The 27,914-nt window shown below is 42.7% G+C and overlaps 1 protein-coding gene across 1 annotated transcript in view; it reads left to right on the forward strand.

Annotated features, from left to right (window-relative positions):
* rapgef5a (Rap guanine nucleotide exchange factor (GEF) 5a) overlaps positions 1–27,786 on the forward strand; it is a 51,319-nt gene extending 23,533 nt beyond the window's left edge. Inside the window, exons 10-26 of the mRNA XM_030064265.1 lie at positions 8,139–8,284; positions 9,335–9,435; positions 14,937–15,015; positions 15,179–15,323; positions 17,559–17,650; positions 17,804–17,834; positions 18,091–18,169; positions 18,517–18,666; positions 18,867–18,964; positions 20,095–20,217; positions 21,280–21,458; positions 21,679–21,769; positions 21,935–21,985; positions 22,323–22,410; positions 22,513–22,577; positions 23,330–23,384; positions 23,821–27,786. Of these exons, the coding sequence (XP_029920125.1) occupies positions 8,139–8,284; positions 9,335–9,435; positions 14,937–15,015; positions 15,179–15,323; positions 17,559–17,650; positions 17,804–17,834; positions 18,091–18,169; positions 18,517–18,666; positions 18,867–18,964; positions 20,095–20,217; positions 21,280–21,458; positions 21,679–21,769; positions 21,935–21,985; positions 22,323–22,410; positions 22,513–22,577; positions 23,330–23,384; positions 23,821–23,939 (1,692 nt within the window). The 3' untranslated portion in view covers positions 23,940–27,786. The remainder of the gene's footprint in view (positions 1–8,138; positions 8,285–9,334; positions 9,436–14,936; positions 15,016–15,178; positions 15,324–17,558; positions 17,651–17,803; positions 17,835–18,090; positions 18,170–18,516; positions 18,667–18,866; positions 18,965–20,094; positions 20,218–21,279; positions 21,459–21,678; positions 21,770–21,934; positions 21,986–22,322; positions 22,411–22,512; positions 22,578–23,329; positions 23,385–23,820) is intronic.
* Positions 27,787–27,914: the final 128 nt, after the last annotated feature.

Here is a 27,914-nt window from a genome sequence, read left to right on the forward strand (position 1 = left end):
AGTCAGTGTGTGTGTGCATAATGAGTGTGGTGTTAGTGAAGCGTTGTACTGTATAATCCCACTCTACAGTACACCTGAGGGCAGGAAACAGAGCAGCCTGCCTCTCCATACATCATGTGTGTGTGTGCGCGCGCGCGCGCGCGCGCGCGTGTGTGTGTGTGTGTATTTGTTTATGAATTCTACGGCATATCTCGTCAGCTTGGTAAGCTTGACCAAAGCCCAGCCTTGGGGATTTTGCAGAAATGCATACGATTTCACTTTCATTCCTCAGATGCACCAAATGAGAAACACATTTTGGTTCAGGATAAGTAGCGCCGTGCTATTTTGTGGCTCTTTAAAAAAAAAAAAAAAAAAAAATGGAAATCTGTACCGTGTTCTGTCATTTAAAGTGGAATGTAGTGGAGCTGTGGAGCCGTGTTTTCAGGCTGACATGACTCTTTGTGAGCTAAATTCATAGCTTATATTAAATTAAGCCAGCATCCAAGTCAGGACGGATTCAGGCTCGATTCATCCAAGATCACTCTCCTTTTAGCGGGTTGTCATGGTGATTTTTTTTAAAAAAATTTTTAGTTTTTGTTTTTGTTGTTGTTTTTGCTTTTAAAAAAAACATGACACATAAGCTCTGACAAGCCAGTGTGGGCTGTTTCCATAGTGATATAATTCATGTATCAGTGGAGTGCATCGGGTGCATCACTGTCTTTTATTCAGTCAGGACACACACACACACACACACACACACATACACACACACTTATACACTCTTCCACATTTGATTCAACATGGTGGATTGGTGCAGTCCATACCAGGGATTAACCTATGCAAGGGATTATAAAGGTCACACACATTTTCACCATGCACATAGGCACACACACCACACACACTACACACATTTGCACACATTTGCACACACACACACAGGCTTTACAGACAGCTTGTAACTTTGTAATAGTCTAGGAATGTGACATTTTGCAGTTAGACTGCCTGTGTGTGTTTGTGCATATGTATCCATGCGTATCCATCAATCCATGTGTGCGCATGCATCTGTGTGTGTGTGTGCCTGACCTAAAACCATTGTGTCCCTCCACCATTATTTCCAGGAACTAAACCCAAACCTATCACAACACAGATATGGCTCAGTCACTATCAGCACACACACACACACACACACACACACACACACATAATGACGTGTTGTACAGAGGAAAGGTGTGTCTTGTGGAAAGCCAAAAGGAAGCACTCTGTGTCCCCTTCCTGTTTCTACTAGTGTGTGTGTGTGTGTGTGTGTGTGTGTGTGTGTGTGTGTGTGTGTGTGTGTGTGTGTGTGTGTGTGTGTGTGTGTGTGTGTGTGTGTGTGTGTGTGTGTGTGTGTGTGTGTGTGTGTGTGTGTGTGTGTGTGTGTGTGTGTGTGTGTGTGTGTGTGTGTGTGTGTTATAGAGAGAAGGCAAGAGTCTTCATTAAACACAAGTATAGACCTCTTTCATTTTTCATGGGCGTTGTGTGTGCTCTTTGTGTATGTGTGTGTGTGTGTGTGTGCTGCATGTACCCCCTGAAAGACGCAGTATCTCCTCGTCTCCGCTTTGCCTTTACAAATTCATCCTTTAGAGTGTGACGACACCCGGTCACAGAGAGAAAGAGAGAGAATTTGCTTGACCTTGGTGACGAGAGGAAAAGAGAAGCAGTTTTTTTTTTTTTTTTTTTTTTTGAGGCTGTCGGAGGAGACGGGGATGGTGGAAAGGGTGGAGGAGAGGGTGGAAGTACATATGGTTGAATTGAAGGAAGGAGACAAATTGAAGGAAAGACAGTCACACCTGTTGGCTGAGAACAAGTGACTGGCCTCAGATCTGACTTCAAAGAAAAGTTATGAAACTTCACTCCCTTCACTCTGTCCATTCCTTGCTCTGTTTTCCCCTTTTGTCCATTTGTTAATCTCTTTTATTAGTTTTACACCACAACAAGTGGTTTACCTTTTTTAAAAAATGGTGAGGCTGTTTACATTAACAGAATCCTTCTTAGATAAGTCTTGCTGGGTTTAAATATTTATGGCCCATAGAATTATGAATAAATAGGAAATAAACGCCCCTCTTCCATAGATTCGGTAGATTTTTTTGGAGGACCTGATAAACAGTTGTTGCCGTGCCGGACAGTGACACATCAGTGGGCTGTACGGAGATGATGTGTGGGTGGTGGCAGACTGGCAATTGAATAAAAAAAAAGAGAAAAAAATAGCAAAATATGATATACTGGATCAGAAAAGCTGAATGGAAACTTGAATGGATAATTCCTCACTAATGCTATAATGTTTTTATACTCCACTTGAAGCAGCGATGTTTTTGTCGATAAAGAAAAAAACAATGCATTACATTGCACCAAATATGTGCTTGTCATGTTGTATGACCATTAGTTGGTACATTAAGTATTAACCAGTGCATTTTTTTCTTTTCTTTTCTTTTCTTTTTTTTTTTTTTTTTGGATGAAAGCATTTTTCAACCCAGATGAAACCCCCCTTTTAGCATTTTAGTTTTTTCAACATTTCAAAAGTGTGTGTAAAATTTACTTGACAGTTGGACTTAAATATAGCTTCTGTCTCTCTCACACTCTGCCTCTTCTTCTTTTTGCCTCTCTTTCCCTCACTCCTCCATCCTTTTCATTTTTGTGCTGTCTCACTATCTCGTCTTTCTTGCTGTCAGTCACTCTCCCACTCTCTTGCTTGCCTTACTTCTTGCTTTCTTTCCTCTCTCTCCCTGTATTGCATAACTTTCTGCCCCCTCCTCTCCTCAAGTCTTCAGATGCCTACTTTGTATATTTTTCCTTGTCATGGCTTACATACTTTCTCAGCCTGCTGTTCTTTGTCCGAACATTTCCTCACAGATTATTAGTGTGTGTGTTTGTGTGTAGTACACTGCTGCCTCCCACCATACTTGGCTGTGTTGTTATTGTTGGCATCTATGTAAAGAGTGTGAGTATGTTATCAAGCAGATCAACAGTTTATCAGGAACATTGTACAACATTAGAACATTTTCTCCCATGCCAGCAGTCATTACCTCTGTTTTTATAGTGGTTGTGGTTGGTTACATAATATCTTTAACTGGGACACTTGGCCTGGGAACCAAGGGATAGGGGGGCATTGTGCATGAACTTTAGAGTTCGGTGATAACATAAGTCCTCCCGACAAGCAATCATCATCACATAAATCACCAATCTCTGGTATTTTTGTCATCATGCCAGGGAATGTGACAGGGAGGGAGAGGCCGCATAGTTCAAAAGCACAAGGAATCACTTTATAGTCAAGTCAGTGTGGACCAGCTTTTACTCACTTGCTAAATTAGCTTAATATCATTTTGGTCAAGTCATGCAGATGTGATTTTGTCTTCAGTGTCACCTCAAGTTGTAACAATAACTTAACTTTACTCTCAGATGCAGTACACCTAAGAAATGCTCCTTGTTTATGTAATGTATCTAAGTGGCTTTCAGCTGTGTTGTGGTGAGATGCTTTATTCAAAATAACTTAGGGCTCAGTGACAGTAAACTTTACGCAAACTTCACGTTTTTTTTTGTTTGGTTTTTTTTTTGGCTTTTGGTTTTAGAGTCAAGGCAGACAGTTCATTTGTGAAGGCAGTAGGGCTGTGACGGTAAGGATTTTTTCTTGCCGTGGTGAAAAAGCAACATATCACTGCGGTTTAGCAGTTAACCAAGCCCCACCCCCACCCATTCACTTTGAACGAGGAGCCAAGTGGCTCATATCTCCAGAACTGAACCGTCCCATGTTTCTCAGACCTTTTGTTCCAGAGATACAAAATTTTGACAACATTGTCACAAATTGGCTTTTGGCCCATATCTCCACAACCGAACATCCTAGCAACTCAGAACCAAGGTCCATCTGGGGGTTTTCGGGGTCTCCGCTGGTCTTTGTTCTGTGTCTGTGTTCCGTTCTGTACCTTCTGTTTCAGAGATATGAAACTTAACACTTAGAAAAATTTCACATAACTCAAATTGACTTTTGTTAATGAGCTCAACCCTGTGGTATGCATCACGTAAGTGTAGTAATGTGGCTGTTGTCACAGCCCTAGAAGAGAGATATTTGTGCTCAGGAGTCATTGGAAACCATGAATGTCTTGCACAAGGCTACATTTTAAATTAATATCAAGGTAATTTAAACCAGAATATTGGCAAGAGAATTCCATTTGTCAAATCAGCCAATGGCCTATCCCAGATGTATTTGCCTGGTCATCCAGTCCTAGTTCACATGAGCGTTAGTGATATGTCAGAAAACAGCAACAAAACAGCAAAAAGCAGCAAAAACAACAACAACATGCATTGACAGGGTGCAGTGCATGAAAGTACCCAGTCCATCAAAAAAGTTTTAAGTGATTTGAACGTTTTTTGTCAGAATTACAGGTAAATGTCATCCATGCACCGACTTCATTAGCCAATCAAATATATACAAACTGCTTCAAAATATTTAGAGACACACCCACTGCAAATCAGCCTTGATGGTTTCAGTGCATCCAGTATTTATCCATGAATTTGATGGATGCCAAATGTTCCATGTGAACACTGCCGGAGAATAAAGAGCAGGGCCACAGATGGCGATCAAATTCCATCAACTTCAAAGAGGCAGACCACAGGGAGCCTTACCACTGGGCCTGAGATACAGAGCAATTAAATGCACTGCGGGCTTTCTACCTGCAGCAATAGATGTAATTATTGGCATGCAGTGTCTGAACAGTCATTTATTGGGGTGTCTTTTTGTATTGCTGTGAGGGGTGGAGAGCAGTTCTCTCTCCTGAAGACATTTAACTGCTAATGTCATTTCATCATGTATCCCGCAGAACACGATGTGATTTGTTGACACTATGCTTTAGAGCTTGCCATTTATGCCTGAGTCCAACAGGACCTATTGGCTTCAGTTCAGTTTGGGCTTAATTAAATGATCGGTTTGGGTAGGGTTGGGGCTTAGCGGTGCATACATGGCCTTTTTTGTTTGAATGGGCAGAGCCAGAGAGCATCACAGTTGGCCCATTGCATAAATTATTACAGCCTTTAGGCTATAGTGGCTCTACATGTTTTTGTTATAGACAAGCTCATTGATTCTCTTGTTTCCTGACAATTTCCTCTCTCTCCAGGAATGAGACTCCTCTCCTCTCCTTTCCTCTGTGGAACCATATCACAGCCTACAGGATTATTAGAGAGGGGATCATTATTTACTTTCAGATTATTATCTACCAGACAAATTAATTTGTGCCTATTTTGAACTCCAGTTGGGTTTGGGCTGAGAAAAAGCTGTTTTGATTTGCACAGAACTTTTTCGGGTTGGGCTTGAAAATTGGGGCCTAACTTAAGCTCTAGTGTGCGTTGTCTGTGGGTGAGTTCATTTGAAGATCTGGCAGTGTTTTTATTTTATTTTATTTTTTTTTGTATGCTCAGACAGGGAAGTTATAAGCCAGTCAGCATCACCGAGGGCTTTGTAAATCAAATTAGCTCCGTGTGCCCTTTTATCTCTGTGTGCAGTGTATTTGACTAGTGCACCTGTGTGCCACTAAATGAAACCTGGTGCCACTGGAATCAAAGTGTCACCCAACTAACACAGTTGAATTACATTGCACAGAGCAATGCATTGGACAGTGGCGTAATGTGCTTTTCATTTGCTGTTCCTATAATCCAATAAATGGTAGACATAAATCCTGTCTGGACAGGATTAGTATTAGTAGAGGAGGTCCGCTTCTGTAGTTTTTTCCCATGTTATTTGTGATTATTACATAGCACACAACTCTGTGTAAGTAAAACTTACCAGGAAAATAACCTTCTGACTTCATTCCCACATCTCCTGTCAGCTGCAGATTGATGCATGTGATTCACAAATTACTAACACTTTGCATGTATTCTGTGGTCTATTGGGAATGCCAAACCATGCTAATTTGTGGCAGTAACTTCGCCACACAAACACCGTGTATATTGCTAATCAAAATTACTTTTATTCAGTGTGCCAAATTACATCACCGGTGCTGTGCGGTAATACGAATCCCATCCAGACAATCTCTGTTGGTATGTTTAGGCTGGAATGGACTAGGATTGATATATGGATTCAGACACAGACAGGAGTACACTAAACCAAATTAAACAAAAATCTCCAAATACCCTGTTCAAGTTATCTTCATTACTCAGTATATATGTATTTTCCTCTCTTCATCTTAATGTCAAAGTGTGGTGAAAACATTAGACTTTAGCAAGGCCGTATGCACCGTAAAGAGGCGAAAAGGTACAGGGATATACTGACCTGAGGGCTTTCATTGAACCTTTTAGGAAATTCATCATGTTTTTACCATGTTCTCTATTATTGTTATTGTAGTGTATTAATGGATGTCATTCAGAATTGAATATTTAAGCAAATGAAGGTTTTCAGAGTGAGCGTGACACGCACACATCTCAGGGGAGGATCAGGTGACCTCAGTGCCTTTAACAGGGCGCCAATAGAATGTGAGTCATCAGGGCATGTCTGCATGGATACACACATACACACACAGACACACACACAGACACAGACACATACACATACACAGACACATACACAGCACTTAGAGCACATTGTTGTGTCTGGCCCAAGGCAGATCCCACCTGCCATCTCTCAGGTATCAGACAATTCCTTTCATCTGACAATCACACAGATGTGTGTGTGTTTTTGTGTGTGTGTTTTGTGTGTGTGTGTGTGTGTGTGTGTGTGTGTGTGTGTGTGTGTGTGTGTGTGTGTGTGTGTGTGTGTGCATTTTTGTGTCAACTTTTATATGTCATAGTTTCTATGATTGCATATGCAGTGTATGATGTGTGAAATGATAATCCAAGTTATTTTGCTACATATTGTGACCGTAGTTATCAGTACTGATTACTAGCCTTGATGATTCTAGGAAAAAAAAAAAGATTTTACTGCACCTTTGACATCTTATATCATCATTGTGACTGTTTTCTGCTCCAGTGGGCATTCTGAATAAAAGGAAAGGTATCATCAGTGTAGATTTTATGATTATTAATGGTGTGCGTTAGAGCAGGAAACATTGCAACAGAAAGGCAGCCGTGCACAGAGAGGGCTCTCTCGCTCTCTCCATCTCCATCAGTTGTGGGTGCAGCTCGCTCCCTCTGGCTGCCACAGAGACAGTCAGCAGAGAGCAGCTGGAGGAGAGACGTCGCCCCTTTAACTCTCCTCCTCCTCCTGTCTTCTCTCTTTGATCTCTCTCTCCCTCTCTCTTTCTCTCCCTCTCTTGCTCTCTCGCTCTCCTCTCTCCTCCTCAGGCTGTTTCTTATTGTGCTTCTTTGTCCATCTGGAACTCTGTCCCCATTGGACTGTCACTGCAGGTGTGTGTGTGTTTTGTGTGTGTGTGTGTGTGTGTGTGTGTGTGTGTGTCCCCTTCACAGACCAGGTTGCTATGGATTTTTGCAATAAGAGATCATGTCAAGTCTCAGCCCACATTCCTGGGTGCCTTCATTGTTATTTCTTGCACAATGCAGTTTTCCTCAAACATGTTACCTGATGACAGGAAATGCAATACTTCCCTGTGCCAATGCCAGCAGACTCTGACTGTGTGTGTGTGTGTGTGTGTGTGTGTGTGTGTGTGTGTGTGTGTGTGTGTGTGTGTGCGCGCGCGCAACATAATTACATGACAAATGAAAACATAAAGTGTCCATTATGCAGTTTTAATTTAAATTACACCTGTTATTTTCAGTGCGGCATAATCGTCTGATCATTTCAAGGTGAGTCAAGTGAAAGGAGTGGATACATTTTTTTTTTCTTGCTAGATGGATCTTCAAAACCAGATATGAAGAGGCCAGGCACATTTAAGTTAATACAGCCACATGAGACATTGAACACCCAGCAATCTGATCTCAGTCTCAGAAAAATGCATCAAAATGGCGAGTGCGACACTAGCCTCAGATATTTCTCTGTGGCTTCAGTTAAGGAAGCGTCCCGTGTCTTCACTCCCTTATCTCGCCTTCAGCAGTATAATCAGCTTGTCCTTGTCTTTCACTTTGTGACATGTCTCTCTCTCTCTCTCTCCTCTCTCTCTCTCTCTCTCTCTATCTTCTATCTCGCTCTCTCTCTCTCTCTCTCTCTCTCTCTCTCTCGCTCTCTCTGTGTGTTTCTCTTTCAGGAAGCAGTGGGGAGGGTTTGTTTGAAGGAGAGAGGGCGGGATGTGTTGGTGTTGCAGAGAGTGACATCATCAGTGACATCGCCGTCGGACCGTCCCTCTCCCACATCGTCAGGGGGCGGAGCCAGAGAGGATGATGGTGACAAGAGGTCAGCCTCCGCCCCTTAGACATTTACTAAGAAACTAACACACCATAAAAACATTAACATCATATTTGTTCTCCTCCTCCTTCTCCCTGTCTCTTAGTCTGTCTCTTCCTTTCTCTGGTAGTTTGCCGTTTCTAGTTGCAGCCCCACACTCTCACACATGCATGCAAAACATCAGTGGCGCTGTCACCAGTCTTTGTGTGAGTGTGTATGTCTGTGTGTGTGTGTGTGTGTGTGTGTGTGTGTGTGTGTGTGTGCTGTAAGACAATGTATGCTTTAGCCTCAGGCGGAGAGCAGGAGAAAAGTGAATGGCTTTCTTGTTTCCAGCAGAAAACAAAACAAAGACGACACCAAGACTGGTTTGCTTCCTTCCTTACACAAACATATGGAGTGTATGCATGGAGGATTTTGTGTGTGTGTGTGTGTGTGTGTGTGTATTCGCTCAAAGTGAGTTTCATTGTACATTTCCTAGAAACTGTCGGCAGTGTTTGTATCTGTGGTTTGGCTGTGTGTGTGTGTGTGTTAAGGCCTTAGGCACAATGCAGGGAGTGTCAGGTTAAGTTGTGTGTGTGTGTGTGTGTGTGTGTGTGTGTGTGTGTGTATACAGTAGTTAACATCCTTAGTAGCAGTCAGTTCTCTCCCAGTGCCAGGAGCTCTGAGTGGAGAAGGCTTTAATCTCTGGAGCTCTTGGGTAAGAGGGGGAAAACCGAGGGCAGGAAACCCCAAGAGGGAGCACCCTTCCTGGGCAAGCTCAGATGAGGGGGGTGTCAGAGGCGGCCTCTGGAAGTCTTAAGATATGAAGAGGAACTCCATGCTAGCTACGCTTGCAGAGGCCGAGGAAGATGACGATGACGATGATGATGTGGATGAGGATGAGAGTAATGATGAAGAAAACAATGGGTCAAAATTACGTACATTTGACGTGCCCCATCTTCGATTTATTGATGAAGATGTGGAGGAGGCCGCGGGGGGGAGAGAGGGCGGAAGGAGAAATGGAGGCATTCGTTGTCATCGCTCTGGTGAGGAAGACTGTTGTGGCTCTTCATCTTACAGGTACGTAGTGGTGTCAGGAACGCCACTGAAGATCCTGGAGCATCTGCTGAGCGACCTGCGGCTCGACGACCAGAGAGGGGCGCCGGAAAGCCGGGAGAGCGGTGAGTTTGGACACACAAACACAAGCACACATACAAACACGTGTACTTTACAGCACATATTTATGGTCACACATGCCTGTACAGAAATGTAGGTAAATGTGTGTACTTGATTCTGTAATTAGCTAAAACTACATATGCAGACACTCACATCTGTAACACAAAGATGTATAATCCACATTTATTATCCAGATTCCACAGTATTTCAGTGTAATGTTTGTTGTGTGTATCTATATCCTGCCTTACACATATTTAGAGGAAAATGAGAGAATTTTGTTATGTAAAGTTGATGAGATTTTGTTTATCTTTGCTAGTTGACCAAACTTGTTTAGGTGTAAGAACGACTTCGCCCCCTTCTTCCAAGGAATGTCATTTTCGACCAAACACAACAAGTTACGACAGAGCCTCTCTTTCTTTCACTCTCGCCTTGAGGAATGTATAGTCCTTTCAAACCCAGCGGGAGCGTACTTCCCTCTAATTGTTTTGGCTGTGTTCAGGGATGAGGTGTGTGTGTGTGTGTGAGCCTGTGTGAGTCAGCAGCTGGTTCCAGGTGTGTGTATGGCTGTGTGCATGCATTCAGCCATGTCATTGCCTGTGAATGTGAGGGGCGTTCAAGAGGGTAAATGTTCTAATGAGTAACTTCATGGATTCCCTCACGGTGCTGAAAACGTTTTTGACCCGTTGGGCTGTTAACTGCTGTATCTCAGATTTCTGAAATCAATCTTTATTGGGCTCTTAAACAGTGCGCTGCTTACTCTCTCTCTCTTTTTTTTTTTTTTTTTAACTGCAAGCAAAGCTTTGTCATTGTTGAGTAGCTTGCATGTAAAAATGGTTCTGGCTTTGTTGTTGATCTAAGGATCTAAGGATTTCATATTTAACCTGATTGGTGTAATTTTTTTAAGGTTCCCATGCATCACGGAAAACCTGAAAATTTATTGACTAGTTTTCCAGTGGTGGAAAACACCTGGAAAATTCAAATACTGATAAAAAATATGGACATATTAGTGAGATGCTGGAGAATTAGAAAGTTTGGCTGGGATCACGTATTCAAATGTTTTCTTGAGGTCTTGTTGTACATCTTTAGCCGTTGATGCCCTATTTCAGTGCCCATTCATACCTATTTATAGACCGAATAGGTCAAAAACACGCAAAAAACAACACTTTGATTAACACTGTGTTGTCAGCATATTTACATGTTGTCAGCATGTTGTTAAAATGTTAGTATTTTTTTTAGACCAACAACACCTTGTACAGTCCAGAAACGTGTTGAAGACGTGTAATTTAAGATGTCATTTTCATGCAATTTTTGCTGATCGAATCATTCTAACAAAGCACTGAACATGCCCTTAAAAATCCTGGAAAATGATTTCCAGAGAAGAGTGAGCACCCTGTTACTTGAACTCATTTACGATGTTACACTCTCAGAAAAAGAGGAACAATTGAAGGTTCTGGGTTTGTCTTCATTCGTCCCCCTCTTTACAAAGGGTTATACCTAAGACCATTTCAAGAGATACTGCCAAGAACCCAGCATAAAAGGTCATGCTAGTTCTGCTAGCTCTCTCTCCACCCCAGTTTACTTTCTCTCATTACTGATTACAGTCCAGTAAAATGAAAATTCTTGTTAAGTGTTGTTCTCCTACATGAAGCATCCTATCATATTCTGACCAGGAGCTAATCAACCTGCTATTTGGCTGTGACACAGATGTCATCATTAATAAAGGTGCTGATAACTGATGAAGTGATTAATTAATTATAGCAGTATTTAACATCAAATCAGAATTATCAAACAAATACAAAAGGAGTATTTGGCCTTCTAAAGGACTCCTGCAGGAACTCTTTCTTCCAAAAAAGGCTCTTTAAATAGAAAGTGTTCTTGATATATCCATTTGCTTCCATAGGAACGCCTCTGGAAATTTGAACAGGGTGTTTTAGAGTCAATATGTTATAGGTAGTCTCTCTGTGAAGAACCGTTTTGGAACCCCTCTTTTCTGAGAGTGTAGTTCAGCTGTGAGATGGGAACACACATTCAATCACAGGTCTGGACCAATCAAACGAACCGTGGTCCTCCTGAAAAATCCCATGCATGTTCTGAGTGAACGGTGGTAAGCTTTTATATAAATGAGAACGCAATCTGACTGAATCACTTGGACGCAAACTAAAATCTAGTGCATTGCGGGTTGAAAGCAGATGCTGACACGTGTAGCTACGGCCAGACAGAGCTTCTAGCGCCGCCATAATGACTCGGTGACAAATGTGAACTAACGATGAGGTGAGTGCTCCTCTAGAAATATGGGCCGATGAATATATTTCACAATTGCTTGCGAAGACACATAAAAAAACATAGGTCTCAGGTGAATTCTGGCTTAACACAGAGCCATGTGATTACCAACCAGACCTGATGAAAAATGCGACTTCACACCTGAATCGGACGAGAGCAAGCAAAGAATAGTGTGAAAGTGCCCTAATATTGTCACACCTGCACACATCATCCTGGGACCCTGGCTCAGTGAAATAGTACTTTTATCACATGGAGACCCAACAAAAGCAGGCCCACGACCCAGTTTGGGTCCCGACCTAGAGCTTACAAACCCCTGCTCTGGCTTGCTTGTACCATTTTAGGACAAGGCCTCTTTATGTATCGACTCCTCAGCGACACCAGTTCCCAACAGTCCACAGGGAGCTATCTCACTGAGCCGCAGGAAGCCAGCGAAGAGAGGGAGAGATGAATGGAGGGAAGAGTGTAGGAAACCACGGAGGAGAGAGGAGAGAGAACTGAGGTAGTCTTTGTGGAAGAAGCCTGCCTGATATGCATTCACTGAGAAGAGGAAAGTCACTCTCTCTTTTCTCTCCGTGGCTTGGGTTGATTTTTAGAGGGAGCAGAGAGAGAGACAGAGAGAGAGAGAGAGGCAGTCACAAGCAGGAAGGGAGATCAAGAGTGTGTGTGCATGTTTAGCTGTCTTTGTGTAAATGTGTGCCTATCTTTCGGGGTTGTGTGCATTGAATAAACATGAGGATATATGTGTGTGTGTTTGTGTATTTGTATGTATGTGTGTGTGTGTGTGTGTGTGTGTGTGTGTGTGTGTGTGTGTGAGTGTGTAGACCCTCTGGGATGGCGTTGAGCATCAGCGTATCGTTTTGGTGGGGTTAGCTCTGCAGCATGTTGAACAGGCTACAACACGCTTACAGAGAGAGAGTGATTACCCCATTCCACTCACACACACACACACATGCTCACGCACACACATATACATACACACACAACAAAAACACAGCAACAGATTACTGCGATTAGTTCAGCCTACACACATATCTTCTCCCTCTCGCTTGCTCTCTTCCTTTCTCTCTCACCAGAGATAAAAAAGTCCCCAAGGTCAGAGCTGAATGAGTTATTCATCAGGGTGCCACATGTGTGTGTGTGTGTGTGTGCGCCTGTGTGTGTGTGTGTGTGTGTGTGCGCCTGTGTGCGTGTGTGTCACTGTGTGTGCATGAGTATGTGTCTGACTTTGTGCATGCCAGCAGGCAAACGCAGAGGGCATATGTTGAAGATGAAAATGGATATTTATCATCACAGAGAGCGAGAGAGGGCGAGCGTAGGAGGAGAGGAGTAGCGGGGGGAAAAGTAACCGCCGAGAAGGAGAAAATGAAAAACGGGGGTGCGGGTGGGGGCGGGAGGGGGGTGGGCGAGGAAGGGAAACGAGAAGTTAGATTAGAGCAAAGACGGAGAAAGAGAGAGAGCGGGTCAAGAGGGAGAGGCTCAGATCGAAAAGGGACAGCGAGAGATTGAAAATGATAGATCGAAATGCAAGTGAACAGGGTTTTCAAAAAGTGATAAGCTCACTCGGACCTGTCTAAAAATATTTCTTGAGAAAAGTTGTGTTTTTATTTCTAAGGAGAAGACAGTTGATCAATTATTAATGCCACGGCCTCTGCTCAGTCTTCTATAATTGATTCCTTTGCTCTCTGCCCGGCAGAACCATATTTGGGTCACACATTTTCCCAGAGAAGGGGTTTGACACACACACACACACACACACACACACACACACACACACACACACCAACAAAGGCTCATTACCCATCTGCCACAGGGGCTGTTTATATTCAGTTCTTACCCATTGAACACCTGCTGAGTCTGACACACACACATATGCACAAACTCTTTCACACATGTCAGCTTTCTTTACTTCTCTGATGAATTTCTTTGGTTTGTGAGGTTGTTAAGAATATGAGCCAAGAGGATGAGGAAACTGGGTCTTTCCTTTAGAGATGTGGATGATTGTGATTTGTTTGCCCGGGTTTCTCTTAAAGTGTGTTTGTATGTTGGAGCACACGCATTGATGTGACTGACACACAAACGACTCCCCGGTATACACCACATAAACAGAGTGAATCAAGGGTGTAGATGTGAAGTAGGGATCTAGAATCCATCCAATTAGACATATACCGTACAGCAATAAGGCTGTTGAGGGTTTGTGGTTGCCTTGGGTAACCTGTCTAGGCATATAATTTATTTTCACACAAAAAGGAAAAGCTATAGATCACACGTAGTTGCAGTGAGTCTAAGGCAGATTGACTTTTTATCTACTCATTAGAGAAGTTTCCTCAGTTTTCCCCGATGTGAGTTGTTGGGGTAATGTCAGCATCTGAGTTTGAAGTGCAGGTGGTTTCTCCAATTTGTAAGTTTCCGGGTCGTCCTCTGGTATTGACAGACTATTCTGAGGTGGCGATTACACTGCAATTATGAAAGTGTAAGCAGCACAGTGTACCTCTGTGCTTGGACAGACAGTTTCAGAGGTTGCTGTATTGTTCCATCTGGTTACTAGATACAAAGTGCGAATTTCCTTCGGGATGAATAAAGTATCTATCTATCTATCTATCTATCTAAGTGGCTTATGAACGTCAACTTGAACTGCCACTCTGGTCTTGTTGATATGATACGTCTTGCCTTGTTAGATTCTGACAGTTTTGATTGGTCTGGTTACTCTGAAGTGACAGTGACAGGTGTAGCAGTTCACTTAATCTCGGTCCCAGGTGTTCTCCTCCATACAGAGTCTGGATGAATGTCCGCGACTGTTGTAGAAAAATGGGGCAGCGAATGAGACCCACCTTGCATATATTTCCTCCGAGAACCCCATATTGCACCAACCTCTTGTTTATCACTTCCACTCTTTCCTGGAGAAATAATATTTGTCAGTGTGGAAAGAGGCCAAAGCAGAAACCCCAAAATTCTTGGAAACTGAAAGTCCAAGGAGATAGGGAACTGTGTCAAGGCTAGTTCAACTCGAAGCATCGCAGAATCCAATGCACCACTCTCAGCGCCGTTGCGGGATGCTTGTGTGTTCATTCCTGCCAAATGGCTTTTCTCCTGAAAATGTGAATTACTGTGTTAAAGAAAGTTTTCACTTGCTCAAGATCAAACAGAAAGTCCAGTTGCCTTTGACTTAATACTAGATGTATGAATAAGGGCCAAGTAAGAGACTGATGATGTGTTTCCTGTGTTTCAGAGATGCTGCTGGACGACTTCCTGTTGACCTACCTGGTGTTCATGTCCACCAATGACCTCTGTCAGGCTCTGCTGGGGCAATATCCTTGCTTACACATACACACACACCAGACCAACACTAACTAAGTAACTCTTAACATCCCCCAGATACACACACATACACACACATACAGCACGCGTCCTCTTCCTCCACGCCCCATCTCCCTGTCCCTCCTCCTCTGTTGTCTCCTTGACTGGTCCCACCTACAGCAGCACGCGGTGCAGGGGTCAGGAGGAGGGCAAAGACGCCCTCTTCAGAAAACGTAAGGTACTCCAGCTCGTCTCGCACTGGAGCAGACTCTACAAGGACTTCCTCAAAGAAGAGGAGCACGTCAAGAGCTTCATGAAGGTACAAGCTGCTGTTGTCCACATCTCTGATCCGCTCTGTATCTCTGTCCTCCCGCCGTCTGTCGCGTCTCTGCGTTTTAATGACTTTGATCTTCTGTTGTCCTCTCGTACGCGTCACTGAAGAACTTAAAACATCTCATTCATCTCTCTGTTTTGTTCTGAAGTGGGCTTGTCCTTCCTGCACTACTGCACGACAGGATATCATTGATTTGGTGTGTGAGAGAGTACGAGAGCAAGAAAGTGTGTGTGTGTGTGTGTGTTTGCTTTTTGTTTGCTGCTTCTCCAGTTAAACTGAAGTGGTTTCCAGCTGTGTTTCCCACAGAGGAACTGACTGCTTGGTTGTGTTTTTTTTTTGTTTGTTTTGTTTTGGTCTCTCTTCCCTCTGAAAAAGGAGCACACTAATAGGCAAGACCAGAGGCCCACTGTGCATTACATTATACTGGGATACATTATGCTCTGGACATATAATATGACATGATAATAATGTATCATGCATATAATCACATGCATATATATGATCTAATATGAAGCTGTATGTGCCTAATAGTACATGTTAACAATGTGTGTGCATGATGTCCATACAGGACAACGACTGATGCTCAGATCAGATGTAGAACTGTGACAGAGTTATTATTGTTGCCAGCAGCGCTCATCCCAAACGCTGCTCGTGTCTGCTGTGTTCGTACTGTATGTTTGCCTGCTTAATAGGGTCGGATATTCAATGCTTGTGACGTCCCTGACACCAAAACACACACACACGCGCGCACACACACACACACACACACACACACACACACACACACACACACACACACACACACACACACACACACACTGCTCTGCTCATGGATGCACACATACCTAGACTCTCGCAAACACACATACTTACCAATCACTTGTCCTTCTGTAACCTGACGGCTCCATTGCACGGTGCTAGGTTGCCATGGAAACCAAAGTGCGAGGGTTGGCATGGGTATAATCTCATACAGAGTGCGTAACCCAGGTGATAGTTGCCTAGTAACAGCCGAGCAAGAGGGGAATGGGAATGGGGGCTATGGTGGGTCAATGACGGTGATAAGCACAGGTGTGTGTGTGTGTGTGTGTGTGTGTGTGTGTGTGTGTGTGTGTGTGAGTGAGTGATGTTTGTGGGTTCTACCAGGTTGAATACAGATATAGCGTTGCTACCTCCTGTGCCTGCCACAGCATTCATTCTGTTCCTTAATGCGCTACCATTCACACACACACACACACACACTATATACTGCTGTTATATGCTGATATGGGTGACAGTGAGTGTTCTCAGTCTGCCATAATCTACTTTGAGTGTAGATTCTGTGCTGTTTGTTTGATGTAACCTTCCTACAGCTCAGATGGAGCTCAAGCCAACATGCCTGTGATGTAATGCTACACTGTGAGTGAAATGTGGCAGAAATTAGTGGATGTTGTCTGAAATTAACTTTTTGATTCACCTGCCTGGGACCAGTGAACTGGAAAACAAATGTAATGTTAACCAGCCAAGATGATTAATTGACTGTACCTTTGTTGTAGAGATTTAGATGCTTCCATGCGCCTGTGTGCGGAGCTGCATGACAAGCAGCCAAACAGGAGCCTGTTCTATACACAGCTGCTGTTTTGCTTTGATTTGGTTGGGTCACGTTCACAGGCGGTGTACGGTAGTCAAATATGAAAACAGGCTAAGAACAAAGGCTCTATGTGTCAGTGGCATTCAGATGTTACAATAACAAGGCACCAGTCAGTGTGGTGGGGAACCTTTATTGATTTGTCCACTTAAGACGTTTGATGGGTTTTAGTTTTTGACCCTGCTAGTTGTAGCTTGGATTTTGTTTCCATCATTGACTTCATGAAACACACTCTGTAGGGTTTAAACCATTTGGAAAAGGAGTGGCAGTAATGCATATTTACAAAAAAAAATAAAAATGTAGCAGGTTATTGGATCAATCAGAAAAACAAACCACATAAGCTAAAATAAAGCAAGTGAGCAAGCATATTGGAGGGTATATTGCTAGCTTGTTAGCATGTTGGTACACAATCCATGTTGTTTCTATAAGGATACTCTACATTCTTGTCCTGTAGCTTCTCACTGTCATCATCACCTAACCCATGGCTGTAGCCTCGTTGGTCACTACATCAGCTGGCTGTACCTGGTTATGATAGTTGAGTAGTGATGTTGGGTAATGCCCATGCACGTTAGTTACCTTCTCTGTCTCTGCCTCAGACCCTATACAGGTGTGTGTTAGAGGATTTGTATGAGTTCCCAACACTGGAGAAAGACCTGAAGGAGTTTCAGAAGCTTCTACGCCGCAGACAGTAAGTGTGTGTGTCTTTGGAGATCAAATCAAATGTTACTACTGAGAGATGGTTTTTAAATGCTATCTGTGTGTGTGTGTGTGTGTGTGTGTGTGCGCACACGTGTGTATGGCTACATTCATCCCTCCTCATGGTGTGTGTCTCTTTTTGCAGCACAGTGGACGATTGCCCTCCAAACCAAAAGGTAAGGCTGAGATATTTACATTCAAAGCACATGACATCATCTGTAAACTGGATTTTATTGATATGATAACAGGATTCTAAATTCTTAATACCACTGATCTTAGCTGTTTTTTTTTTCAAGCTCACTATAAATAAATTCATTTTTTTTCTGTTTCTTCACCTTTTTCACCTTCACCACTTTTCTCTAACCATCTCTCTCTCTCTCTCTCTCTCTCTCTCTCTCTCTGTCTCTCACTCTTTCTCTCTTCCTCTCTTAGAGCAAGCAGCTGTATCAGCAGTTGAGTTTGAAAGAAAACTGTTTGCAACTTCGAAGTCCACAGAGTGAAAGTAGGGAGGGTGAGTAATTCACACAAACACACACACACACACACACACACACACACACACACACACACATAGACCGCTCATGATTGGGGAGAATTATGCATAATGAGAGTTTGACCATTTTGTGCAAATTGTTTAAACACAGCATGTCCTAATTTGGCTGCAGGCTAGAAGAGTCTGCTCATCTACTTGACAAAAGTTATCATAATTATCTCTGTGCTAATCTGCATCTGCTGTGTCAGTGTTTATCAGTGTTATTTATTTGCGTGTTTTTGTTTTAAATACCGTGTTCTGTAAATAAACATATCTGTGGTGTGTATGTATTAATTGCTTGCTGAATCTTATCCTGTCTCTTTTAGTAATTTGTTGCGTGCATGTGAGCACCGACTCATACCTGAGTGTGCACACACACCCCTCGCTGGAGGCCCACGAGCTGCTAAGGATTGTGGGTCTGAAGATGGACCGGACAGAGGAAGAGATGGTGCTTGCAGTGGTTTCACACACTGGAGGTGCGCACACACACACACACACACACGGCCTTTCTTTTTTCTTAATAACCCTGTTGGATTTTCACCAGGGCTCAGAGCTCAGCATAAACTGCATAACATCTCTCTTCCTCCCTCCTCCCTCTCTCTCTCTCTCTCCCTCTCTCTCTCTCTCCCTCTCTCTCTCTCTCTCTCTCTCTCTCTCTCTCTCTCTCTCTCTGCAGAGCGGAGGGTGTTGCAGCCCAGTGACTGTGTATACTCAGAGTCTCTGACCCCACAGGGCAAGCTTGTGGCCTGTCGCAGGGACCTCACTGAGATTTTGGTATATAAATGTATTATTATAAAATATCCCACTCTCAATACTCTCCATATTTCATATGGAAAGATTGATGCAACGGATGCAGTGTGTTGGTTTCAAGTAAATCACCACTTTTGGAATATGTTTATAGGGCATTTGCTGCCTTTAATAATTTTACCAGCTACTGTATCATTTTCTGGTTAAATTAGACTTGAAAATGAATAACAGCATTAAGGTGATACATGCATTCCAAACAAGCTAGAGAAATTATTAACAACTCTAGAGGAGAGAAAGGTGTGAGCTCAAAGGAGTTTTTTTATTTACCAGTCATGATGGTAGGACTGTGAAGAGCTTTTTCCAGGCAAAGTGGTGCTCTGTAATAGTAGAGCTTCAGTTGTGAATTTATGAACAAGTTTGTAGTATTTTGCATTGTATCACCCGCACATTTGGGGATTTTTCGTTTCCTGTTGGATGGGTATATTTGACTGCTGTTACAAAACCAGCAGACTTCATTAAAATTCTAGATCCAGTTTTACACAACCCATTTTAAAGATTTGTAGTCTTATGCTGCCAGGCAAGAAGTATTTTCATCTTTGTTTTTATTTTATCACATAAGTAGAATTCAGTGGAATATGTTTTTTTTTTTTTTATATTTTCATTTGTTGACAGTACCAAGGTATCCTCGCTTGCCAGGGTTACAAATGCAGAATGGTAAGCGATATAGTAACGTGTACTACAGCCGGACAGAGCAACTGATAGCAGGAGTCACCACTCCCCTCTCAGCTTTCAGTCACAGTTGTATGTGGCCAGGCTCTGTATCATGTTGTTTCTCCTGAAAGCCCAGCCCGCTGTATTGTGTTGAAGAAGGGACTTTATTGTGATGGTTAGATTTTGTTGCTATTGTCTACTTATTCAGAGACAGAGTATGCATTTCATGGCCTTATTGCTTGAGGTTGGCAATACATGCGGATTTGTGAGTGTATATCTGTGTCTGTATACTGATGCACATATGTATCTATTGTCTTTGTTTGCACTAACATACTTCTCTCTCTCTCTCTCTCTCTCTCTCTCTCTCTCTCTCTCTCTCTCTCTCTGTGTGTGTGTGTGTGTGTGTGTGTGTGTGTGTGTGTGTGTGTGTGTGTGTGCGCGCGCAGCCTCCTCTAACAGACAGTGCTGAGCTAATCAGGAGGCCAGTGCGCCTGCTGGGTATTAACACCTGGGACGTGGCAGCCGCTCTCACACACCTGGACTGGAGCCTCTTCAACTCGATACACGAGGTACACACACACATTGCATACACACACTTTATGATAAATTCACATTCATCAGCAGTTGCAGGGATGTAAGCATTAAAGATGCAAATGCTTTACAAGACTTGCCGAATCTCGAGCACAGAGAGCTTACTCCAGTGGCTGTCAATAGCAGCTGACACTGAAAGGTTTCTTGTGAAAATGGTGAACCCAGAGTCCCAATGAAACGATGAGCACCATACGCCGCTTAGTGTATGCTCTTATGAAGTCACTCAAAATCAGTGATGGCATCTAAAATCATATCCACAATAAGATCGGTAAATTTCTGAATTTCATTTCTGTCTTCCATCTACACTACACCATACACCTTATTGAGACATTTTTCCAAAGCCCGCCATCTGCACTGAAACACCCTAAAGTGCTTCAAGCTCCCCATATAGCATGCACATGTGCACTCATGTGGCCTGCACATGCTGTGCCCTAGAATCTGTTCGCACTACAATGCTACACTGGCCTTTTTAGATTGAAGCACTTTTGAGAGTATTGTCCAAAAAAATCACAAGTGGAAAATGGTGGCTTCGTATAGACAAAAGACCACAATGAAAAGAAAGACATGCATTTTCAAATTGACCTGGCTTAGTGTGGACATGGTCTAAATTACCATGATGGCATTTTTCGATCAAAGCATTTCTCACACCTTTCACCATCCTGATGAAAACCCTTTGGATCAGAATGCCATGGTCTTATGCTACAATCCAGACACAAATGAAAATGAGAATTTCTGACCTCCAACTTGGAAAAATGCAATGGAATACCTATTCAAGTCAGAACTCTGGATTCTGGAAGCTCGGACAAGATGCCTCAACCTGTGTTTTCTGAGATGCAGCGATCTGACATCACATTAGCATGACAACTTATAATAAAGATTATTAAGATTATTATTAAGAGTATTAAGTGTGGGTTAGGGTTAGGGTCATCATAACAGCATTGGGTATGGTGCTTTTTCATATGATAACTGGCTGGTTAGCTCTTGTCCAAATGTCAAGATTTGCCAGTTCACCTGGTATTCATTGCTCTGTGCCCATGCAGCAGGAGCTGGTGTATTACACCCTGAGCCGCGCTCCTGGCACCGGCCACACGGCAGCGCTGTCCGTCCTGCTGCAGCGCTGCAACGAGGTCCAGCAGTGGGTCATGTCCGAGGTGCTCATGTGTGTGTCGCTCAACAAGAGGGTGCAGCTGCTCAAGAAGTTCATCAAAATCGCAGCTCAGTAAGAATACACACACACACACACACACACACACACACACACACACACACACACACACACACACACACACACACACACTCAAACATACACACAAACTCAAACACAAATACAAATCTGTACACTTGCCTTAGGCACACTGATATTTCTTTGCATCTACATACAATTTTTAAGTGTGTGTATATATGCGTGTGTGTGTGTCCGTGCGCATGTGTGTGTGCAGCTGTAAGGCCCAGCGGAATTTGAACTCTGCCTTTGCCATCATCATGGGCCTCAACACAGCAGCCGTCAGCCGACTCAACCAAACCTGGGAGGTGGGTGAATTTGTGTGTGTGTGTGTGTGTGTGTGTGTGTGTGTGTGTGTGTGTGTGTGTGTGTGTGCGTGCGTGTGTGTTTCCGCATTTAGCCATGTATTTACATGCTTGCGAGTTTGTGTGTATGTTATCAAGTCTTACTCTAGCTGTACACTTTCCTTCTAGAAATGTCCAGGGAAGTTCAAGAAGCTCTTCTCAGAGCTGGAGCTTATCACGGTGAGAACGAGTGACATTTACTTTTCCAATGATTCAACTGGACAGAAAGTAACAGAGAAGCAGATAAAGAGAGGTTCCCAAAAAAGAGTGGGATAGAAGGAGAGAAAGATAATGCAGAGATTGAAAATCTGTTTTTCTTTAAAGGTGAAAATCATGCAGTTATAGATGCTGATGTGCTACAGCGATGATCTAAAAGTTATAAGGGGATTAAAATGAAGTTGATGGAATTGTTTTCACTCCTCCCACTCCTCTCTTTCCTTCTTTCTAAATGTTTTGTCATCTTCCATTCCTGCTCCCTTGTCTATTTCCCTCTATCCACCTCCCTATCTTTCTCCAGGATCCATCTCTGAACCACAAAGCCTACAGAGAAGCCTTCAAACGCATGAAGCCTCCTAAGATCCCTTTCATGCCTCTTCTGCTGAAAGGTACTCCCTCCCCCAACCTCCCACACACACACACACACACACACTAACACGTTGTGTTTTGTTATGTTGAACAAAGTTTCACACACTCTACTCTACTCTTAGATATCACCTTTATCCATGAGGGAAATAAGACCTTTCATGACAACCTCGTCAACTTTGAGAAGCTGGTGAGTAGAATCAGCCCTAGAGGGATAGTCCAGATTTATTGACAGACGGCGACGTGAATTCTTCATTGCTAGTGTTGCCGATGCATGATCTTATCTCCTCAAGTGAGATTCAGTGCTTTAAGATCTGGCTGATAGGTATTGGCTCCCCATACAAAACTATTTAAACATTTTAAGTCTCAAAACATGTTTCATCCATCCACAACAGAATACAGTATATCTTACAGCAGTATTTCTATACACTGGAGCCTGTTAGTATATGATGATAGGTGTTGTGCTAACAGGCTCCAGAAAAAACAGACTAAAAAAAAAAAAAAAAAGTCAAAGTCAAATAATGGTTTGCCATTTGGAGGATTTTACCATTCTGCTTCATTCATTTTTAATTGAATGATAAGGGTATGTGTTATTGATCAAATCATAATCAGATCTAAGGATTAGGTGTATCTTGTTTGGGACTGCAAGCTTGCCAGTTTTATTACCTGGACGAGTGGGGAGGGACGTTTATGGGTGGATGGGTTGAGGGCAGGTATTTAGTGGAAATTACAGAGAGACGGCCACCCAGTGAATTTTGAAAGCCAGACACACCCTCAGTGCTAGACAAAGTTATTGTATAGTCATTTATATTGATCAACAAACTATCAACCCCCACTGAGATATTATGGTCATTTTGCACTATAGAACAGGACAAATCACACTTAATGCACCTTAAAGGTAGAATATCTTGGCTCTTATTGATGTGACATTTCTACCAACAGCATATGATCGCAGACACAGTACGTCTGATTCGCCACTGCCAAAGCGACCAACCAGGTGAGTCATCTCAGAGAATTTGACTGGTGGAAGCAGTGCTAACATCACCTCTTGGTTGGTTACAGGGTCTATTTATGTCCATGGCCTTGCCTCTTGTGACAAATTGTTGATGTTTGATGAGATGCTGATTTTTTTTTTTTTTTTTTTTTGGATCCATCCATCGTGAATAATCTATCGCCATCTGCTGTGCAGTGGGTGTACTGCACATGGCATCTGTGCCTCTCTTGTGTCTCCCACTCATTTTTCACTCACAGTTTCCAAGCAACCATTTCCAGGGACTCTTTCACTCTCTACACAGGCTCCTAATGCAATCTCTGCATGTATCGTGTGTGTGTGTGTGTGTGTGTGTGTGTGTGTGTGTGTGTATGTTCGTGTTTGGGTCTAGCATGCAGCCCCTGTTGGTCGACTAACATGTATTTGTGTGTCTGTCTCTCAGGCAACGAGATAACCGGAAGCGACAGTGCAGAGGTGAGAGCGAGCGTTCACTGCCTGCACATCATCGACAATCAGCAGACGCTTTTCGAGCTCTCACACAAACTGGAGCCACGCGCCTGAACAGACACACACGCACACACAGAGAAACGCACACACACTGGAGACAGCGCAGTGGAAATGCCAGCACTGAGTATATGTGACACGGAGGATGCTATGTACTGCAAACACACATACACACACACACACATACATATAAACATACACATTACAAACAGAACCACACTACCAGCAGTGGTGCCAGGTGGACAGTAAGGTACCATTTGTTCAAACGAAACTCTAAAAGGACAGAAACACACCGAGCTGCACTCTGCCTCAGTCACAGCAGCAACACCACCGCCTCTGCAGGCTTTATAACACTGATCATATGATTATAAAGGGGTTATACGCTCCTCACACACAACTGTCCACACTAAGAGTTTCTGCACTGCAAGCGGGAGATTTGCCAAATTGACAAGATGAGTGGAGGAGACCAACTACTTTGTACAGTATCTATTGGACTGAATATGCTTTCTGTTTTTGTTTTTGTGATGAGCATTTGGTTTCTCTCGCTCTCTGAGTATTTATGAGACGTTCCACAGGTGGAATGTTCCTTTAATTATGTCAATGTTATTGCCCTCCGGAGGTCAAGAAGGGCTTGACAGCCTCTTCATCATTTCAGCTGCAAACACAATTGCCTAGAGAGGAGTTCTGTTTGGTTATGACCTGATGGATATAACCTATTAATCCATGGTCTCTTTTAGATCACATTATTTCGTCCACATAAACCAGTAGAATCTGCCTCATGATATTTACAGTATAAATGCGATAGTTATTTAGATATTTGTCGTTGAGCTCTCTTTGGTTGATTGTGCTGTAGCATATGTACGCAACACAGGCAGCTGCCAGTGCTGGAGCAGTACAATGCTTGTACATACACCATTATACCTTTTGCTGCTGGGACTTTATCTGTTTGCCAAAAATGTGCAGCCCCAGTGGCTCAAGGTACAACGGTGCGCTTTTCTTTTTCCAAACAGTGTACTCACTGGCATGGAAAGAAGCATTTTGATATGCTTTTCAGTGTCCAATTGTGCCATTTGGAAAAAACTGAGTCCTGCTCAATGTGCCAGAGTTCAAAAGCTGTTGTTGAGTACTGAACTGCTATTGGTCCTCAGTGTTTTGCTTCTGTTTCCTGGTTTCCATTTCAGATCTCTGATTGGTTCTTAGTCATGCACGCGTCCTGCACTACTTTCTTCAGACTATTATTTTGTGTGAATGGATAATGAGAGATTACGTTGTATATAATATGGACCTATACATATTTCAGTGCCAAATGCCATGTAGGTAGAGTGATGCAGCGTAGATGTAGAGCTCTTGGGTTCAGTAGGAAGCAGCATCTTCTTCTGATTGGGTCACAGAGGTCGACCTCCAGGAACGAGCCCTGTCATGACGTCTGGTCCTTGATAATGTGAAGCATATCCGACTCCTAGCAGAGACACTTTCTGACATTCTGATGACTGATTTGAGGGTGCGTGTGACGATACACCACCCTCCCATGGTTGCTATGGTAACGCAGGCCTTTCATTGTAGTTGTTTTTTTTTTCTTTCTTTCTTTCTTTCTTTCTTTTTAAATCCTTGAGGTATATCATATTAACAAAGACAAGCCAAACCACTGCACCACAGAGCTCTGTTCAGGGACATTTTTTTTCCGCTCCAAATCATGGTCATATAAGGAGATTTTTACCTTGCTCATACGTTGTTGCTGACTGAAAAGATCGCTACATTCAGATCTGGTCCTGTGTAGATTAGCTATTACAAAGATTTTACTGTCATTGAAAGCCAATACAGGGTTTGGACAGAATAATGACAGCACTGGTGCACAGACGTCCCTCATTTCATGATGTGAGGTTACTCTTTTACTGGGATGTTTTCTTTTACAGTTTAGGTTCATAGAATGTAATTTTAATACTAGATGCCACATTTATTCTCATCAGTGGAGCCATCCAACTTCATGCTGACTTTGAAAAAATTTCCAATAAACGCTTATATTAGGATAACATCTGGGTGTTAAGAAAGCCATTGCACATAGATAGCATCTATTTGTTGTTCAAACCACTGAGTGAACCAACCTGGAAGATCAGCTTGTCATTAGGAAAGCAATGGATCATGGGATGGAGGGAACCGTTCAGAATTTATATGTCAGTATTGATGATCCATATTTTAGGAAAGCCATGAACCGGTGCATCCACTAGTGTAGAAACATCAGAAGCCTTCAGTTCTCACAGACCTCATTAGTGTTTGCATTATTGTGTCCTTGCTCTGTATGTGTACGTGCATAACCAGTCACTTTAGTGGTACATTTCTACTGAGGGGTGGGGCCCATCCAAGGGTGAGCGTCCAAAATGGTATGTAGCAAAGCATGTTTTGTATTTTTTGGACATTTAGAAAGCATGGCCTATGGAGGACAGTCCATGGTGCAGTGCGGTGGAAGTGTTGGTGCCACATGTACTTGATCAAGCTCAGCCCTAAGCCTTCCCGAACAGGACAGAAACACTGATATAGATCCTGTTTTGTCCTGCAGATCATAATGAATCAAATGATCAGGGGGAGCCTGGGCTGGGCTGTCCAAACCATTTTAATGCTAAGACCTTCTTTGGTCCAATGCAAGGCAGTAGTCAAAGATTATCTTAAAGTGGAGATCCACCTTTAAAAACAGAATTACAATGTCTATCTGAAGGTCTTGGCAACTCCCTTCCAAAGACGCACTCTAACCCCTTTTCAACAGCAGCATTTAGCGGAGGATCTGAATTGACATTGAACAGGGAGGCAAATATAAAAAGTTGATTACACATCTAAAAACGGATCTGAGCTACTTACCGCTTAAGTTTACCTAGCTGTAAATGCTCAAACAAAGATTTAAAAATCCAGTTATTTATTGTGGTCTGATCTGCTCCGGGGAATGTTGTTTGATGACATCACACATTTGAGTCTTAACTGTTAAGGTTTTAATTTTTGAATAGATTGTAATCAGCAAATCTGGATAAACTATCCAACAAATGGGCATTCGTGAATTCTGTTTTGAGTGGATTTCCCCTCTAAGATGCCTCTGAGAAGTCAGTGATTTGTGATTAGCTCCTCTACTGCTGAGAGCATTGTTAAATAAGAGCCTTGGCTGCTTGTTCATATTCAGTGTCATAGAAAGGCCAAATGGTAGATATTGACACTTAGGCCATACATGATGCTCACCTGCACACACACACCTCTGCTCACCATGGTCAAAGAGCAGAATTATTGTGCGATTGGTTATTTATTGTAATATATTGTTTATTTATGTATTGCTGAGGTTGCAGTGTCTCGGTTGATGTGCCATGTTCAGAGCTTCTCCAGGACGATGTTGTGAAGACAAGATGTTCGTGGTTTGAAGCTGCAATGCTGGAATGTAAAACGGACTTGTTGTTACATTTTGTGGCCACTTGAGGGCAGTAGAGGAGCAAGTCAAAGTGACTAAGCTTGTCTCTGTCCTCTGGTATCACACAGTGGTAAAACAGAGGAAACAAACAGAAGAGGGAGGGAAGAGGGTGCATTTAGTGTTTTAATGGCCATTGTCATGACTATGTAAAGTTATGTTTTAAAAACAATGTTGTTTAAACCTGTTTGCATGATACAACAAAAAAAATCCACAAGCTCACAATGCAAGAGAGGACACCTCAAAGGCTTTGTACTATTGTAATATTGTCGACGTGTAAATATCTGCCTATGTTTGGTATGTTGATATTATTTAATTGTTGTAAAAGAAAAGCCCAAGTCAAACACAAAGCAATATGTCTCCCTTCGTGTCCCCTCCACCTGAAGCCACATGTCTTTTCTAAAGCAGCGTTTTACTATGTCAAAGTTTTACTGAAGATAAATAAATTATAGGTTTTATGTGACATCCCCCGGTGTACTGTTGTTTTTTTATGATATTGAGATGTGGCAGAGGGGACATAATAGGACATCCTATGGCAAATAACATGACCAGTGATATAATGCCAACATAATATTAGTTGTAATATCATTAAA

This window comes from Myripristis murdjan, chromosome 11 (genome assembly GCF_902150065.1).
Source record: "Myripristis murdjan chromosome 11, fMyrMur1.1, whole genome shotgun sequence".
NCBI lineage: Eukaryota > Metazoa > Chordata > Actinopteri > Holocentriformes > Holocentridae > Myripristis > Myripristis murdjan.